The sequence below is a fragment of the Neoarius graeffei genome, chromosome 4, assembly GCF_027579695.1.
Source record: "Neoarius graeffei isolate fNeoGra1 chromosome 4, fNeoGra1.pri, whole genome shotgun sequence".
In the NCBI taxonomy this organism is placed as follows: Eukaryota; Metazoa; Chordata; class Actinopteri; order Siluriformes; family Ariidae; genus Neoarius; species Neoarius graeffei.
In genome coordinates, this window is record NC_083572.1 from 14,237,113 (window position 1) to 14,256,355 (window position 19,243).

The 19,243-nt window shown below is 43.2% G+C and overlaps 1 protein-coding gene across 1 annotated transcript in view; it reads left to right on the forward strand.

Moving 5' to 3' along the window:
* The window catches only part of micall1a (MICAL-like 1a), a 61,797-nt gene that overhangs the window by 17,391 nt on the left and 25,163 nt on the right, over nucleotides 1-19,243 (forward strand). The window contains exons 2-3 of the mRNA XM_060918906.1: nucleotides 12,959-13,007; nucleotides 15,627-15,768. Coding sequence (XP_060774889.1) covers nucleotides 12,959-13,007; nucleotides 15,627-15,768 — 191 coding nt within the window. The remainder of the gene's footprint in view (nucleotides 1-12,958; nucleotides 13,008-15,626; nucleotides 15,769-19,243) is intronic.

Sequence of the window (19,243 nt, forward strand, 5' to 3'; positions counted from 1 at the left end):
TAAAATATATGCTCATTTTGAATTTGTCAGCAACATGTTTCAAAAATGTTGGGACAGGGGCGTGTTTACCATGGTGTTGCATCACTTCTACTTTTAACAACACTATGTAAACGTTTGGGAACTGAAGAGACAAATTGCTGTAGGTTTGAAAGAGAAATGTTGTCCCATTCTTGTCTGATCTACAATTTCAGTTGCTCAACAGTTCGGGGCCTCCCTTTGTCGTACTTTGCGCTTCATAATGCGCCAAGTGTTTGAAATAGGAGACAGGTCTGGACTGCAGGCAGGCCAGTTTAGCACCTGGACTCTCTTACTACAGAGCCATGCAGTTTTAATATGCACAGAAAGCATTATCTTGCTGAAAGAAGGAAGGCCTTCCCTGAAAAAGACTTTGTCTGGATGGGAGCATATTGTTCTGAAACACGTGTGTGTGTGTGTGTGTGTGTGTGTGTGTGTGTGTGTGTGTGTGTGTGTGTGTGTCATTCAGCATTAATGATGCCTTCCCAGATGTACAAGCTACCCATGCTATGTGCACTAATGCACCCCTCATACCATCATAGATGCTGGCCTTTGAACTGTGTGCTGATAACAAGCCGGATGGTCCCTCTGCTCTTTATCCTGGAGGACGTGGTATCCATGATTTCCACAAAGAATTTCTTAGAATTAGGGTTTCCATGATTTGCAGACCTTCACATTGTTTGTTTGTTTTTATTTAATTTGTTTTATACAGTGTCCCAACTTTTTTGGAACTGGGGTTGTAAGTGAAATTCTGAATATATTTCCATAAGAAATCATGCTTTTCTAGACTGTTATACAGTGGTGCTTGAAAGTTTGTGAACCCTTTAGAATTTTCTATATTTCTGCATAAATATGACCTAAAACGTCAGATTTTCACACAAGTCCTAAAAATAGATAAAGAGAACCCAGTTAAACAAATGAGACAAAAAACATTATACTTGGTCATTTATTTATTGAGGAAAATGATCCAATATTACATATGTGAGTGGCAAAAGTATGTGAACCTTTGCTTTCAGTATCTGGTGTGACCCCCTTGTGCAGCAATAACTGCAACTAAACGTTTCCAGTAACTGTTGATCAGTCCTGCACGCCGGCTTGGAGGAATTTTAGCCCATTCCTCTGTACAGAACCGCTTCAACTCTGGGATGTTGGTGGGTTTCCTCACATGAACTGCTCGCTTCAGGTCCTTCCACAACATTTCGATTGGATTAAGGTCAGGACTTGGCCATTCCAAAACATTCTTCTTCTTTAACCATTCTTTGGTAGAACTTGTGTGCTTAGGGTCGTTGTCTTGCTGCAGGACCCGCCTTCTCTTGAGATTCAGTTCATGGACAGATGTCCTGACATCTTCCTTTAGAATTCGCTGGTATAATTCAGAATTAATTGCTCTATCAATGATGGCAAGCCGTCCTGGCCCAGATGCAGCAAAACGGGCCCAAACCATGATACTACCACCAGCATGTTTCACAGATGGGATAAGGTTCTTATGCTGGAATGCAGTGTTTTTCCTTTCTCCAAACATAACGCTTCTCATTTAAAGTTATATTTTGGTCTCCTCCATCCACAAAACATTTTTCCAATAGCCTTCTGGCTTGTCCACGTGATTTTTAGCAAACTGCAAACGAGCAGCACTGTTCTTTTTGGAGAGCAGTGGTTTTCTCCTTGCATCCCTGCCATGCACACCATTGTTGTTCAGTGTTCTCCTGATGGTGAACTCATGAACATTGGCTAATGTGAGAGAGGCCTTCAGTTGCTTAGAAGTTACCCTGAGGTCCTTTGTGACCTCTCCGACTATTACACGCCTTGTTCTTGGAGTGATCTGTGTTGGTCGACCACTCCTGGGGAGGGTAACGATGGTATTGAATTTCCTCCTTTTGTACATAATCTGTCTGACTGTGGATTGGTGGAGTCCAAACTCTTTAGAGATGGTTTTGTAACCTTTTACAGCCTGATGAGCATCAACAATGCTTTTTCTGAGGTCCTCAGAAATCTCCTTTGTTCGTGCCATGATACACTTCCACAAATGTGTGTTGTGAAGATCAGACTTTGATAGATCCCTGTTCTTTAAATAAAACAGGGTGCCCACTCACACCTGACTCTAATTTCACCTTCAAATTAACTGCTAATCCGAGAGGTTCACATACTTTTGCCACTCACAGATATGTAATATTGGATCATTTTCCTCAATAAATATAAATAACCAAGTATAATATTTTTGTCTCATTTGTTTAATTGGGTTCTCTTTATCTACTTTTAGGACTTGTGTGAAAATCTGATGATGTTTTTATGCAGAAATATAGAAAATTCTAAAGGGTTCACAAACTTTCAAGCACCACTGTATGTTGATATGCACAGTTGTTCAAGCACAGCTTGGGTATAAACGGTCATTAAATAGCGCTCAAAGTCTCTTCATATACTGTGTATCATTTAATAGCAAGAGATGGATATTGATTTGAGGTACATTTATCTGTCAGCAGCTATGTCTGGATCTTCTCTCAGTTAATGCTGCTGCTGCTGCTGCTTTGCTTCCCCTGACTTTGTGCTGAACTTATCGGCAAGTCTGAACAAGTAGTTTTTGGCCAGTAGTCAGTATACCTGGTGCCTTGCACAAGCTTCACATACGGAAACGCTGCAGGAGTGTGTGAGTAGCTGCAGTGCGGTGTACTGTGTGAAACTGCATGTGTGAGAGAGCGTGTGCGTAAGTCTTTGGTGCTAATGCTAAATGCACCATGACAGACTGAAACCTTGGCTGCAGATTAACTTGACAAACCGTCAATTTGGATCAAGGCTTGAGCAAAGATGAACGAACTACATCAAATATTGTTTGGTTTTTTTTGTTGTTTATGTACACCCTTGGCTTGGCCCCTGATACTCACCTGACTGATTTTTCCTTCTGATCTTGGTTGTAAATTAGACTCCCACATGTCTTCACAGTGAGACTTATTTGACTAGTTTGACCGCTCTGTCTAATTCACTGGAAAACAACCATTTTTCTGGCCCCAATATGTTGCTATCACACCTAAACCAAGCACTGAATAACAATAAAGAACAGCTTGTTAAATATTAACCCATGCTGCTCAAGAGGGCAGCTATTGTCTCCAGTGTCAAAAGTACAGATATTTATCATAACTATTCAGCTAACCAGGGAACATTTTAAATAATCAGAAAGCAGCAGGTACAGCTACATTCCTTCAAAACATAACTCTCGAGGGTAAATCAGTTTTTAAATTAGATGCACTGGAGTCAAAGGAAACTGAGATAGGCAAGAGGAATTGCATACGGACAGTTTTGCTTCCTGTTGATTTTACTGTTATTGGCTTGTATCTGAAGATCAGGAACTCTCAGGTGCTTGGAAAAAGCTTTTAAATTGGAGAACTGAGCATTCTTGAATTATTTCTCAATTTCTATTCTTGATTCTGTGGAGTCTAGAAAGTGTGCAGTGTGATGGTCTGATTGCTGCAAACTTGTAGAACTCCTCCATTTCTAGTCCTGATTCTGCAAATACTAGAATGTGCCAAGTTGACGGAACGTTCTAGAACACCTTGAGTTCTATTCTAATTCTGAGAATTCTATAATGCGCACATTTAGCTGAATATTCTAGAACTCCTCCGTTTCTATTTGAGTCTGAGAATTCTAGAATGCGCGCGTTTAGCGGACTATTCTAGAACTCATTCGTTTCTATTTTTGAGTCTGAGAATTCTATAATGTGTACATTTAGCGGAATATTCCAGAACTCATCCAGTTCTATTTTTTTATTCTGGGAATTCTAGAATGTGTGTATTTGCCTTTAATATTCCAGAACTCCATTTCTCTTCTTGACTTTAATGTTGACGGAACATTGCAGAGCTAGAACAGTTCTATTCAATTTTATTTGTATAGAGCTTTTAACAGTGGGCATTTTCAGAAAGCGGCTTAGAAATATCTAAATTCTGGATATAAATTGTAAATGTATACATTTATCTCAAGTTTATAAATGGATCCCTTTCATTTTGTTTTTGGGGAATTCTAGAATGTGCGTGTTTTTGATGTAGCACTCTAGAACTCCTATTTTAAATTTTGACTATGAATTCTAGAATGTTTGCATTTGACTGAACATTCTAGAACTGCTCCGCTTCTGTTCTTGATTCTGGAAGAATCTAGAAATTGTGCAGTTGATACAACATTCTGCAAGTTTCTTTTTTTCCTGAAAAGTCTAGTATGTGTCCTTTTGATGGAACAGTACAGAACTCTTCTGTTTCTATTCTTGATTCTGGGAATTCTATAATATGTGCTACTGTTGAAATGTCCTAGAACTCCTCATTTTCTATCCTTGATTCTAAGAAGTTTAGAATGTCTCTAGAACTCCATTTTGATTTTTCTCATCTCATCTCATTATCTCTAGCCGCTTTATCCTTCTACAGGGTCGCAGGCAAGCTGGAGCCTATCCCAGCTGACTATGGGCGAAAGGCGGGGTACACCCTGGACAAGTCGCCAGGTCATCACAGGGCTGACACATAGACACAGACAACCATTCACACTCACATTCACACCTACGGTCAATTTAGAGTCACCAGTTAACCTAACCTGCATGTCTTTGGACTGTGGGGGAAACCGGAGCACCCGGAGGAAACTCACGCGGACACGGGGAGAACATGCAAACTCCACACAGAAAGGCCCTCGCCGGCCCCGGGGCTCGAACCCAGGACCTTCTTGCTGTGAGGCGACAGCGCTAACCACTACACCACCGTGCCGCCCCTCCATTTTGATTTTTGATTCTGAAAATTCTAGAATGTGTACCTTTGTTGGAAAGTTCTAGAACTCTCCCATTTCTATTTTTGATTCAGAGAATTTTAGAAAGTATACAGTTGATGGAACATTCTGGAATCCTCCGTTTCTATTCTTGGGTCTGAGTTTTCTAGAATGTGTTAATTTGACGGAGCATTCTAGAACCCCTCCAGTCGCAGTGCCTGCTTTGTATTGTAGAAAGCCTCAGGCTGGAAAGAGTACAGTAAATCCTGGTATCCTTTTAAGGATGGGTAAGTATGAGCCTCAAGTGGCGTCATGGAAGTATCCGACAGCTTCAGAGGAAATTGCAGCCTGCTGCCGGCTGGTGTTGCGTATTGTACTGGTGTGGCTCCTCTCTGTCCGCTATCTCACACCAAACATTCCATCTCTCTCTCTCTCTCTCACTCACACACACACACACACACACACACAGAGACTATTGTTTAGCTTCTAACACCAGGCACTCTGATACCAAGCACAGGACATGACCTTCCATCTGCTGCAGTGAGACACTAGCCTTTCATGGATTATATACACTGTGCATTCATTCATCCAGGGCTTCATAAATTATTATATTTGTCTGTGCCCATCATGCTTTCAGAATGGAACAGACTTTATCTAGAGAATGGGAACAGTACCCCAAATGATAGCTCGGTATACTATAAATATTGTATGCCATAAAGCACATCAGACATAGCCTGGGCCCACCCATCCTAAGCGTGACGCAACACGAGGGCCTGTTGCGAGCTTAGTCTGGCCAGGCAAGCTATCTACAGCTCTTCCAAGCTCCCGAAAAATCGGGAGCCAATCAACTTTGAGCATCTCCAACGGCCCTGGGTAGAGGCGCGTTCAAGGCACTGACGTAGTAGAACTGCGACCGGAAGCCATAGATTGTTTACAGAATCTATGCCGGAAGCGCTTCATTCATATCACGAACATGGAGCAGCGGCAAGCCTTTAACACAGCGGTAGATGCTGTATTGAAAGCATTCAACGGGAAGTTCTCATTGAAAACGGAGCAAAGAGCAGCCCTGGAGGTATTTATTGAAAGGAAGGACGCTTTCGCCTTGCTCCCGACCGGCTTCGGTAAGAGTTTAATCTACCAGTTAGCCCCGTCGCGTCACATACGTCAGAGGAAAGAGTGATTGTGATTTGGTTTAAGCTTCGTCACAGCCTTTTCTGGCTTCGACCAGTAGCAAACTGAGGCATTTCAGGGAGGCGGGTCAAGCACGCACTTTGGGAAACGGTTGGGCTTAATATCTTGGCCAGACCAATAGCTCGTAGAGCTTTGCAGTCGCGTTAGCCAGACTACATCAGACAGATCTGAGGGTCACAATGAAGAGTACTGGCTTAGTATGTAATCAGTTAGTCAAAACATATATTTGGTGTCTGATGTCTACTTTAAGTTTTGTGCTATGACGTTAATATAGATAGACCTCCATTACTTCTTAAAGATGTTCCAACATCTCCAGTTTCACCATAGTATTTCTTAAATTTCATATTTAACCCTTTGCTGCACTTAAACAGGAAACCTGAAAACAACTGCTTTTCTCCTTTCTCAGCTAGAGCACCTAATAAAAAAAAACTTCCCCCAGCAGAAATCCGTTCGTGGGACGTGAGACACACATTTCCAGGTTACAGTTTTATCTAGGTGAACTTCAAGCTGTGAATTTGTGACCTTGGGCTTGTGAGTCAGCTGAAAAGAAAAGGCCAAGGATGCTGCATTTCCGTGTTGATTAACAATCTCATCTCATCTCATTATCTCTAGCTGCTTTATCCTGTTAATAATTCTTCACCAAGATGGCACCGCGGATGGCTGCTGCAGTGTGTTGGTGTACGTTCTTTTGTCTTCTTTTGTTTGTAAACTCTGTTCACTGCTGCGATACTTGAATCTCGTTCACCAGAGAGGAGCTCATGAACATCAGGGGAACAACTCCAGCAGCTTTATTACCAACTTTTCTAGTGTCATCCGTGGAATTATTGGACATTCTGGTCAAAGGTATTCTCACCTTTGCTCACTCAGTGAGATGCTGGAGGAGAGGAAAACGCGCTGGGGCATTCGTGCGCCTCCATTGGTGCAGACTTCGCACTCCGCTACCTGGATGTTTCTCTCCAATGTGCGCCCATTGTGCAACAAACTAGACTAACTCCAGCTGCTGGTGGGGAGAAACAGGGATTTTCCTACATCTTCTGTTTTATGCTTCAGAGATTTGGGTATGTGGACTCATATCGGACTCTGCGCTGCAGCTGGCCGACTTCCAACTTTTCAGAGCAGACCGTAACGCAGATTTCTCCTGCAAACAAAGGGCAACGGAATCTGTTTTTATGTAAACAGCGGTTGGTGCAGTGATGCATCAGTGACCCTGCAGCACTGCTCTCCAAACCTGGAATAATTTTTCATCAACTGTAAACCCTTCTACCCCACGAGTTTGCTTCATTCATTCTGGTCAGTGTTTACTGTATATTCCACCGCAGACCAATGTGCTGGCTGCCCAGATACTGGGTGTGGAGCAGACTAACCCAGACTCCCTAGTTATTGTCCTCGGTGACTTTTTAACAAAGGTAACCTCAGCCACGAACTACCCAAACGGTTTATTAAATGCCTGACCAGGGAGGAGAATATTTTGGATCACTGCTACACTATAGTCAACAATGCCTATTATGCTGTCCCCTGCGCTGCACTGGGCCACTCTGACCATGTCATGGTCCACCTGATTCCTGCATACAGGCAGAAATTCAAGCTGAAGAAACCTGCAGTGAGGACATAAAAGAAGTGGAGTAATGAGGCTGTGGAGAATCTTCAGGTGTGCTTGGACTGTACAAACTGAGATGTGTTCAGGACTGTTACCTATAGTCTGAATGAGTACACAGAGGCTGTGATGTCTTGCATGAGCTGCTGTGAGGACTGCTGCATTTCATCACGCGCTGGGTGAGTTACAATAATGACAAACCCTGGTTCACAGATAAGCTCAGACAGCTAAGGTTGCAAAAGGAAGAAGCGTTCAGAAGTGGGGACAGAGACAGACAGGTTTAAAGAGTCCAGCAACGGGTTTAGCAAGGTGGTGAGAGAAGCTAAACAACGGTACTCTGAGAAACTCCGACACCAGTTCTCAGCTAACAATTCTGCGTCTGTCTGGAAAGGGTTCAGACAGATCAGAAACTACAAACCTACAGCCCCCCCCACTCTGTAAACGACTTGTTCCTGGCCAACCAACTGCATGAGTTATTCTGTCGCTTTGAAAGACAATGGGACTGTCCTGATATCATTCTCGCGATTCCCCATTCCAGCTCCTGCCCACCACCACCACCTCCCCCACCTCTACTGCTGCTGGGGCCTTTCTACAACCTCTCACCCTGGAGGCCCGTCCACCCAGTTGCGATTCTAGGGTCTAGTGGGGCCCCAATCAGAAATTCATTGGGGGGCCCCACCACCGCCCGCCCACAACAAAAAAAAAAACATAAAGTATGGTCATGCTAGCGCGAGTGAAACAAGACTAGCACCATTTGCACTACATCATTCATTATCAACGGTAGGGAAAAATACTATTGTCTCTGTTCATTATTATTGCTACTGACTTACCACCATCTTGCTTTCTTCTCCCCTCATCTTCTTTTTTCTTCTTTCTTTTTTCACTCCCGGATGGATAGTTTCTCTTCATAATAATTTAGCCATGGAGGTCTACCAACACGCAATATGTGCACGTTAATAGCCTACAGGGTTTCCGATTTGTGCAAACATGTGGTTGCACGCGCAGGAAGGGATCCCTCTGCAGACTGCAAGCGCTGATTGCTTGAAGACTTTTGTCACTCAAAAATGTGGTCACACAATTGGGTGCTTAGCATTTTGTTCCTCCCAACAGCTTATTGTAAACGGGAAACCCGTGAGAGTCAGACTCAGCGAATGACTTTTCAAAACGCAAATTTCGATTCTTCACTCTCGACTCGCAAATTTCTCTATCAACTGCTGTGCAAATTTCGACTCTCTGTCGCCACCTGGTGGGGGCCCCAAGCAGCTGATTGGCTTGCCTGGTGAGAAAAATCGCCTCTGCGTCCACCCACCACCATAGCCTCAATTCTCTCCATTCTGGAGAGAGACATTAAAGCTCTTTAACCCCTTCGGACACAAGGAAAAATGCTATGGAACTTCATGCGTACAATTGTACGCATTATGTCCAAAGGGGTTAAGAAGCTGAACCCCCGCGAAGCAGCAGGATTCTGTCTCACCATTTATCCTGAAACACTGTGCTGATCAGCTGTCTCCGGTTTTCAGACATCTTCAACACATCACTGGAGACATGCCATGTGCCAGCCTGCTTCAAGGCCTCCACCATTATCCCCGTCCCCAAAAAGCCAAGGATCACTGGATTAAATGACTACTGACCCATCACCCTGACTTGTGTGGTTATGAAATCTTTTGAGTGCCTTGTGCTTTACCACCTTGAAACCATCACTGACCTGTTCCTGGACCCCATGCAGGACCTATAGACCTAACAGATCTGCAGAAGATGCTGTCAACATGGCTCTTCATTTCATCCTCTAGCACCTGGACTCCCCAGGAACCTATGCTAGGATCCTGTTTGTGGATTTCAGTTCCACCTTCTGCACTATCATCCCGGCCCATCTGCAGGACAAGCTCTCCCAGCTAAGCGTGCCTGACTCTACCTGCAAGTGGATCACTGACTTCTTGTCTGACAGGAAGCAGCACATGAAGTTGGGGAAACGGGTCTCTGACTCCCAAACCAAAAACACCGACTCCCCCCAAGGCTGCATCCTCTCACCTCTATTCTTCTCCCTGTACACCAACAGCTGCACCTCCAGTTATCAGTCTGTCAAGCTCCTAAAGTTTGCAGATGACCCCACCCTCATTGGACTCGTCTCTGACGAGGATGAATCTGCCTACAGGTGGGAGATTGACCATCTTGGGTGTCCTAGTGCAGGCAGAACAACTTGGAGCTCAATGCTCTAAAGTCAGTGGAGATGATTGTAGACTTATAAGAAGGAGCTCTGCCACACCCTCCCTCATCACCGTTTGACTCCCCAGTAACCTCTGTGGTGTATTTCCGCTTCCAGGGCACTACAATCACTCAGGACCTCAAGTAGGAGATGAATACCTGCTCTCTCATCAAGAAAGTACAGCAGAGGATGTACTTTCTGCGGCAGTTGAAGTTCACTCAGTCAAGGACAGTGATGGTGCACTTTTACACCACCATCATCGAGTCCATCCTCACTTCCTCCATCACCGTCTGGTACGCTGCTGCCACTGCCAGGGACAAGGGCAGACTGCAGCGCATCATTTGTTCTGCTGAGAGAACGATTGACTGCAACCTTCTGTCTCTTCAGGACCTGTCTGAGTCCAGGACCCTAAAGAGAGCAGAAAGGATTGTGGCCAACCCCTCTCACCCTGGACACAAGCTTTTTGAGACACTCCCCTCTCGTATGAGGTTGCAGTCCATTAGAACCAAAACATCATGCCATAAGGCCAGCTTTTCCCCCCACTGCAGCTGGCCTCATCAGTAAGGCCAGAGACCCCACTGACTCTAACCTCACACTGTGACATTAATGCACTTCTCTGAACTGCAATTTTGCACACTTCATGGTCATGTCACGTATCTTCATTTGATGGAGGGAAGCCATGGCCTAATGGCTCTAACCAGCTTTAACCACTGGTTAGCGAAGTGGTTCGATTCCCTGGATAAACAGGAATAGCTGAAGTGCCCTTGAGCAAGGCACCTAACTCCCAACTGCTCCCCAGGCTGCCCAGGGTATGTTGTATGTCGCTCTGGATAAGAGTGTTTGCTAAATGCCATTAATTAAAAATAATTGTGAACTTTTATTGCACATTCCAGCTCACACGGTACAGCTTGGTTGTTTACTTAACCCACTGCACATGTTCTCCTCTTCTTGCACATTCATATCATGACTCTTCATCCTGTGACCTATTTTTTGCACATTCCGGGACATACTGTGCAAGTTGGACTTCAAAACCCATGCACATCCTTGTTACATGGGTCTATTTTTCAAATTTGTATATTTTAAATTCTTTTTTTTATTCTATTTATATAACTACTTTTGCCTATTTAAAAAAAATTCATTTATCTTAACTGTTCACACACCAACCACCAAAGGAAATTCCTTGTATGTGAGAACGTACTTGGGAATAAATTCGATTTTGATTTAAAAAAAAAAAAAAAAAAGTGCAGGGTAGACTTGCATAATAATGTACGAGTAGGTTATATTATGTGCGCACTTCATGGAGCAGACTGCAGGCATAGACTTATTTGATAGTAGTTGTGTGCAGTAATTTTTTGCAGTTAGATATCTATTCAGCCCATACATGTGTTATCGTTTATGCTGTCAGCATGGATCTGTTCCGTCCACCAACATAATGCTCGGGTTTTTGTGGTAAAGTTCTAGTTTTCCTCTTTGCCATCAAGAAAATCCAAGCAATGTTGACCTCCTGTAGTTACACTACCGTTCAAAAGTTTGGGGTCACTTTGAAATGTCCTTATTTTTGAAAGAAAAGCACTGTTTTTTTCAATGAAGATCACTTTAAACTAATCAGAAATCCACATTGCTAATGTGGTAAATGACTATTCTAGCTGCAAATGTCTGGTTTTTGGTGCAATATCTCCATAGGTGTATAGAGGCCCATTTCCAGCAACTCTCACTCCAGTGTTCTAATGGTACAATGTGTTTGCTCATTGCCTCAGAAGGCTAATGGATGATTAGAAAACCCTTGTACAATCATGTTAGCACAGCTGAAAACAGTTGAGCTCTTTAGAGAAGCTATAAAACTGACCTTCCTTTGAGCAGATTGAGGCCAAGTTTACATTAGACCGTATCTGTCTCGTTTTCTTCGCGGATGCACTGTCCGTTTACATTAAAACGCCGGGAAACGGGAATCCGCCAGGGTCCACGTATTCAATCCGGATCGTGTCTGGTCCGGTGCTGTGTAAACATTGAGAATACGCGGATACGCTGTGCTGAGCTCTAGCTGGCGTCGTCATTGGACAACGTCACTGTGACATCCACCTTCCTGATTCGCTGGCGTTGGTCATGTGACGCGACTGCTGAAAAATGGCGCGGACTTCCGCCTTGTATCACCTTTCATTAAAGAGTATAAAAGTATGAAAATACTGATGCAAATACTGCCCATTGTGTAGTTATGATTGTCTTTAGGCTTGCCATCCTTCCACTTGCAAGTGGTAAGTGACGCGCATGCCCGACATGCACTGAGATCACACACACAGCGGCTCAGTCCCAAATCACTGCTCGTGCGCTCCACTCACGCGCTCTGTGAGCTGCGCAGGGCCGGAGTGCGCACCCTCCAGAGGGCACTCGCTGTTCAGGGCGGAGTGATTTGGAGCGCGGGATGCCTGCGGAGCCGAGCGTATCCGTGTATTGGCGTTGCTGTGTGCACGCGAATCGTGTATTGGCGTTGCTGTGTGCACACTAATCGTTTTAAAAACGTTAATCTGATGATCCGCTGATACGGTCTAATGTAAACCCCAACTGAGTTTCTGGAGCATCACATTTGTGGGGTTGATTAAATGCTCAAAATGGCCAGAAAAATGTCTTGACTATATTTTCTATTCATTTTACAACTTATGGTAGTAAATAAAAGTGTGACTTTTCATGGAAAACACAAAATTGTCTGGGTGACCCCAAACTTTTGAACGGTCGTGTAACTAGATTAGTAAAACTAAAGATATAAATCGCAGACACCAAACCAGTATTGGCTGATTTTTGAGAGAATTTCCAATTCACATGTAATACTGTTCCTTTTTGAGCTTATTCTTCATGTTCCTGTCTCAGATGTAGAACAGTGTGGGTTTCATATCAGCCTGCTCGACTACAAAATTCAGGTTATGTGATGAGTGTGGGCTTTCTGAGTGGAAACAAGTTGGATTCTCTCCCGCAGCAGAGACAAATGATTTCATTGTTCCTCCACTAGTGGTGAATTTCTGCATCGCTTAAATCTCGTAAATTTACAAACCCAAACTTTTCTCTTGTATGCTGAGCACTTTGCCAGAGTTACCCACAGCATTACGTATTCCATCCACACAGCCGAGTGATTTATCTTTACTGTTTTAGAACTTTAGCAGCATGTTGGTGAAAGATAACGTCTCATGTTTCTAACGCCGATCGCCTTTTTTCTTCCCTGTTTTGTTGTGCTCCAGAGACTTCGATTCCCTCTCCAAAGAAAATGTCTATGAGAACAACCGTCTGGTGAGTATCGCCTTCAGCTTAGCCCTGGTTGTAAATTATCTGAAAATTAGAGGCTGCCATACACTGACATTTTAGCTGAGCTCAGGGGTTTAGGCTGCTGCTGTTAATGCCTAACACTTTCTGATGTTCCACTGGTTTTGGTTTGGCTGGAGTTCTAAAATGGTCAGCAGTATTTGAGCAAATAATGCAAGTTTAATCCTCTTTGGAAATTTCCATTTCAAGGGACATGAAAGGGAACTGATGTTGGTTTACATAATGGATAATATTATGCGAGCTAAAACATCGGAATCAACTAAACAATTTTATACCACTAGTTGTGCTTATGGGTAGTAAACTGGGCGATATGACAATTCAATACTAAAATTGCGATGTTACGATAGACCATTCTCACTATCGGGAGTATCATCTTTTATAAATTCACTGTAACTTATTGATTTGAACATGAAAATTTACTTTTTTACCATCCATCTATCCATCCATGTTACAGATTTTACCAAATCTTTGATTGATGCTTTGCTAACAATATCTTAACGAGAAATATTGTGATGCATACAGTGTCTTGCAAAAGTATTCATCCCCCTTGGTGTTTGCCCTGTTTTGTTGCATTACAAGCTGGAATTAAAATGGATTTTGCGGAGGGTTAGCACCATTTGATTTCCACAACATGCCTTCAACTTTAAAGGTGCAGATTGTTGTTTTATTGTGAAACAATAATTAAGATGAAAAAAACAGAAATCTGGAGTGTGCATAGGTATTCACCCCCTTTCGTATGAAACCCCTAAATAAGTCCTGGTCCAAACAATTCACTTCATACCGTAAGTCAAATAATTAGTTGAATAAGATCCACCTGTGTGCAATCAGTGTCACACGATGTCCGTATAAATCGACCTGTTCTGGAAGGACCCTGAATCTGCAACACTACTCAGCAAGCAACACGAAAACCAAGGAGCCTCCAAACAGGTCAGAGACAAAGTTGTGAAGAAGTATAGATCAGGGTTGGATTATAAAAATATCCCAAACTTTGAATCTCTCACAGAGCACCATTAAACCCATTATAGCAAAATGGAAAGAACATGGCACCACTACAAACCTGACAAGAGAAGGCCGTCCACCAAAACTCACAGACCGGGCAAGGAGGGCATTAATCAGAGATGCAACAAAGACACCAAAGATAACACTGAAGGAGCTGCAAAGATCCACAGCCGAGATGGGAGTATCTGTCCATGGGACACTCCACAGAGCGGGGCTTTATGTAAGAGTGGTCAGAAAAAAGTAATTGCTTAAGAAAACACATTTGGAGTTTGCCCAACAGTATGTGGCAGACTCCCCAAACACATGGAAGAAGATTCTCTGGTCAAATGAGTCCAAAATTGATCTTTTTGGCCATCATGGGAAATACCATGTGTGGCACAAACCTAACGCCCTGAGAACACCATTCCGACAGTGAAGCATGGTGGTGCCAGCATCATGCTGTGGGGATATTTTTCATCTGCAGGGACAGGAAAACTGGTCAGGATTGAAGGACAGACTGATTGCACTAAAAACAGGGCAATTATGGAAGAAAACCTGTTTGAGTCGGCCAAAGATTTGAGACCTGGGACGAAGGTTCACATCCCAGCAGGACGATGACCCCCAAAACATACTGCTAAAGCTACAGTGGAGTGGTTTAAAGGGAAACATGTCTTGGAATGGCCTAGTCAAAGCCCAGACCTCAATCCCATTTGAGAATCTGTGGCATAACTTGAAGATTGCTGTATACCAACGCCACCCGTCTAACTTGGAGTTGTTGTGCTAGCAGGATAATTATATGATTGCTTTGCTCTGCATTGTATTTTGCTCATTTTTGTCTGGGATTCTTATTCTGATCCAACTAGTAAACGTTTTACCAACAGCCAGGTCACCTTTGCAGATGTGCGTAGTGCAGCAGGTGTTGATTTTCATAATCGCTTATTATAGTTACAGCATTGAGGTGCCAATATTTTTTGTTTAAATAAGCACACCAAAATAACGTATTTCATGAAAGTCAGCAGTGCCTGCCTAGCCTAAAACAAATGGATCAGACACCTCATTTTTTTTTGTCCCAGACAGCAGAGCTTGTGATGTGTCCACACATGTATTGCAAAAATAACGTCAAGCAGCCCATCACAATATGATACTTTTGTTGTATCACACGCCTGCTGGATATCTAACAGGAACACCAGGTACTGGACAAATGGCAGAAAATCAGGCTCAGATTTGTGCTTGTCTGTTGGTACTGCAGTGTAAGTAGTGTTTAGCCTCAAGTTACGACTAAACCTGCTGACCAGCTGACGCAGCAGTTGGAGCATGTCATTATCAGAGCTAAAGAGCTCACCTGTTTTGTTGGCTCTCTGGAAAAACATTTTCATCTTTGCAAATAAACGTCCTTTCGTCCCCGTTTGAAAAGTGCAGAGCATGCTGAAGTCCAAATGAAGTCGAACAATGCTGTCGAGTTAAAATTTTTAAATAAACGAAAAGCCCTGAGCTCAGTGACTTTGCCACAAAATGTGAAATATAGTGCTGAGATTTGGGGTAATACTATATAGGTGCAAAGAAATACACAGCAGTATATGTGGTTTTCTCTTTCTCTCATTATCCCAGGCGTTTGAGGTGGCGGAGACAGAGCTGGGTATTCCGGCCCTGTTGGACGCAGAGGACATGGTGTCTATGAAAGTGCCTGACCGTCTCAGCATAATCACCTACGTCTCACAGTACTACAACTACTTCACCAATAAATCTCAAGGTGAGCGGACACCAACGTATAGCACGCGCGCGCACATGGCTCGGTGTGAGGCCAGGTGAAAGTTAACCCTTTCTTGCCTGACTTTTTGTTCTATGTGACCCTGCCACACAACATAAGCACAGTTTGAATTATGTTCCTTTCACAGAATTTTCTGTGAAAGAGAAAAACACTGTTGAAAAACTACTTAAAAAAAAAGGAATTTGGTGAAAAGGGTAATGAAGTTTAAAATGATGTCATTTTTATTTCACTTTGCTCAACCATGTCCTAATCCCTTATTTATATCCATATACACTGAGTGCAGAATTATCAGGCAAGTTGTATTTTTGAGGATTAGTTTTATTATTGAACAACAACTATGTTCTCAATCAACCAAAAAGACTCATAAATATCAAAGCTGAATATGCATGGAAGTTAGAGTGGGGCGTTTTTAGTTTTGGCCATTTTAGGAGAATATGTATGTGTTCAGGTAACTTTCAGTGTGCAGAATTATTAGGCAACTTAATATAAACCAAATATGTAGCCATTTCACTTATTTATTTTCACCAGGTACACTGATATGACAACTCCAGATTTGCAAATAAACATATCTGACATTCAAACCCAAAACAAAAACAAATCAGTGACCAATATAGCCACCCTTCTTCATGAGGACACTCAAAAGCCTTCCATCCATAGATTGTCAATTTCTTTATCTGTTCACGACCAACATTGTGTGCAGCAGCAACCACAGCCTCCCAGACGCTGTTCAGAGAGGTGTACTGTTTTCCCTCTTTGTGGACCTCACGTTTTATAATGGACCACAGGTTCTCTATGGGGTTTAGGTCAGGTGAACAAGGGGGCCATGTCATTTATTTTTTCACCTTTCAGACCTTTACTGGCTAGCCACGCAGTGGAGTATTTGGACGCATGAGATGGAGCCATTATCCTGCATGAAAATCATGTTCTTGAAAGATGCTGACTTTTTCCTATACCACTGCTTGAAGAAGGTTTCTTCCAGGAACTGGCAGTAGGTCTGGGAGTTGAGTTTGAGTCCATCCTCAACTCGAAAAGGTCCAACAAGCTCGTCTTTGATGATACCAGCCCATAGAGATCTTGCAGTCACGTGACCGGAAAGTACACAACTGCCATCTTGTCAGTCAAAAACACCGCTGAATACTGCTGCACTCGTGTACAGAATGGATCAATTTCAACCGACGGACTACACGGCTCATTTTTCTAATGAACAGATAACTAGATATATGTCTAAAATAAACGATCTACAGATTTGTGACCCTTATGGCTTACCGGACGGAGTTTTCACGACCGGATTTTGAACTGCCAGTGGAATACCCGGACGTGTATAATTACCTCATTAACTTTCCCTCGCTGTTCAGTGGTGAAGCACTGCATGCTTATAAATCTCTGGACAGTTATCTCTACAGAAATTCAGGATTTGTCAGCGACTCATGTGGCATCTTGTAACAAGAATCCTCATTGGATAGGTAAGTCACTTAAGTATTGAGTATAGCACTGACCAGCCGATTATAGAATAGAATAAAGTAATTCCAAATCGTCCGTCTTGTTTACATGGATCTAGCGTTGGAGAGGTAGAGGCTTGGCAGTGGAGATTTGAGTGGCTGTTTTCTGAGCTTAGTCAACGGGCCGGCTCTGCCTGCAGCCTCGCTTTTGCTCCCGGCGCCGCCTCCTTCGCTTTGCTTCCGATAACAATCCACGGAGACCCCGCTGGTCTCGCTATCTCGTCCGGAATTTTTTTTTTTCTCGTCCGGAATGTTGTGCATGCGATGGAAATCGCTACAAACCGTCATTTTCTGCTGGAAACCAATGCCCAGTAAGTCCATACGGTTGTAGTGGATATTGAAGTCCGGTACAGACGAACAACACGCAAAAATACACACAAAAAACATAAACGTGCACAGGTAGGGAGAGCTTGTAGCCGCAGCCGTTGTAGTAGAATTGTATATAGTAGGGTTTTCCAGAAGAAAAGGTAGAAGTAAAAGCAGAAGTAGAACCAGAAGTAGAAGTAGAAGGCGGAATATGGCGTTTGACCGACACGATGGCGTCTATCACAATCTGGATCGGCTGTGACGTCACATGCAAGTGCTCCATAGCAGTACTCCACCTCCACCTTGCTGGCGTCTGAGTGGAGCTCTGTGCCCATTACTGATCCAGCCACAGGCCCATCCATCTGGCCCATCAAGAGTCACTCTCATCTCATCAGACCACAGCACCTTAGAAAAATCAGTCTTAAGATATTTCTTGGCCCAGTCTTGACGTTTTATCTTGTGTGCCTTACTCAGTGGTGGTCGTTTTTCAGCCTTCCTTACCTTGGCCATGCCCCTCAGTATTGCACACCTTGTACTCTTTGACACTCCAGGAATGTTGCAACTCTGGAATATGGCAGAACTGGATGCTAATGGCTGCTTGTTAGCTTCACGCTTGATTTTCCGCAGATCATGTGCAGTTATTTTGCGCCTTTTTTTTTCCACACGCTTCTTTCGACCCTGTTGACTATTTGCAATGAAACGCTTGATTGTTCGGTGATCACGTTTCAACATCTTCACAATTTCAAGAGTGCTGCATCCATCTGCAAGACATCTCACAATTTTAGACTTTTCAAAGTCTGTCAGATCTCTCTTCTGACCCATTTTGCCAGAGGAAAAGAGGTTGCCTAATAATTATGCACACCTGATATCAGCGCTCGAAACTAACGGTGTCCCGACGTCCCGGGGACCATAAAAAATGTCATCGGGACACAAAATTATCATATCTGGGACAATCCCGGGACAATGGAAAAAAATAGATCTAGAAAAAAAGTTCTACATTAATATTATTTACAAAGCCGTAACACATACGTAGACATTCACCTAATTTGTCAATTTTAATTTTAAAACGTTAACAGCGAAAAATACATTAGTAGCTACACTTTCGATGCACCTGCATCAGTAGGCTACAGAGCAGCGCATTCTGTTCTAGAATCTTCGGCCGGAGTCCGCATTATATGGACTTGGAATGGAATTGCTACCGCACACGCTGCGCCGACTCTTACCAGAACAAAAATGCTTAAGTGGTTGAAGCGGACCGACCGCGGGGAAGAAACTGAAAGCCCAGACATAACGTCTCCGGGACCTTCAGGATCCAAAGTGTCATCGCCTGGTCTGCAGGCAACGCTAGCAACTGAATGAACTTAATGAACACTGTTAGACACGTTATAAAATACAACAGGAATGATGTGGATGATATTGACGGAAGATACCGTTCAACAGAATAAGTGAGTTTTCTTGGTGTCTTTCTAGTTCAGAAAGTTTAGTCAGTCAGCAGCACAACTAGGCTTGGACCTGGCACTATGCTGATGTTGCTAACATTTGCACCCACGTTTCGGCAGCGAAAGTTCATAAAATGGATAACGGAAAGTTCATAAAAATGGATAACTGTAATGGATAACGGAAAGTTCATAAAAATGGATAACGGTAATGGA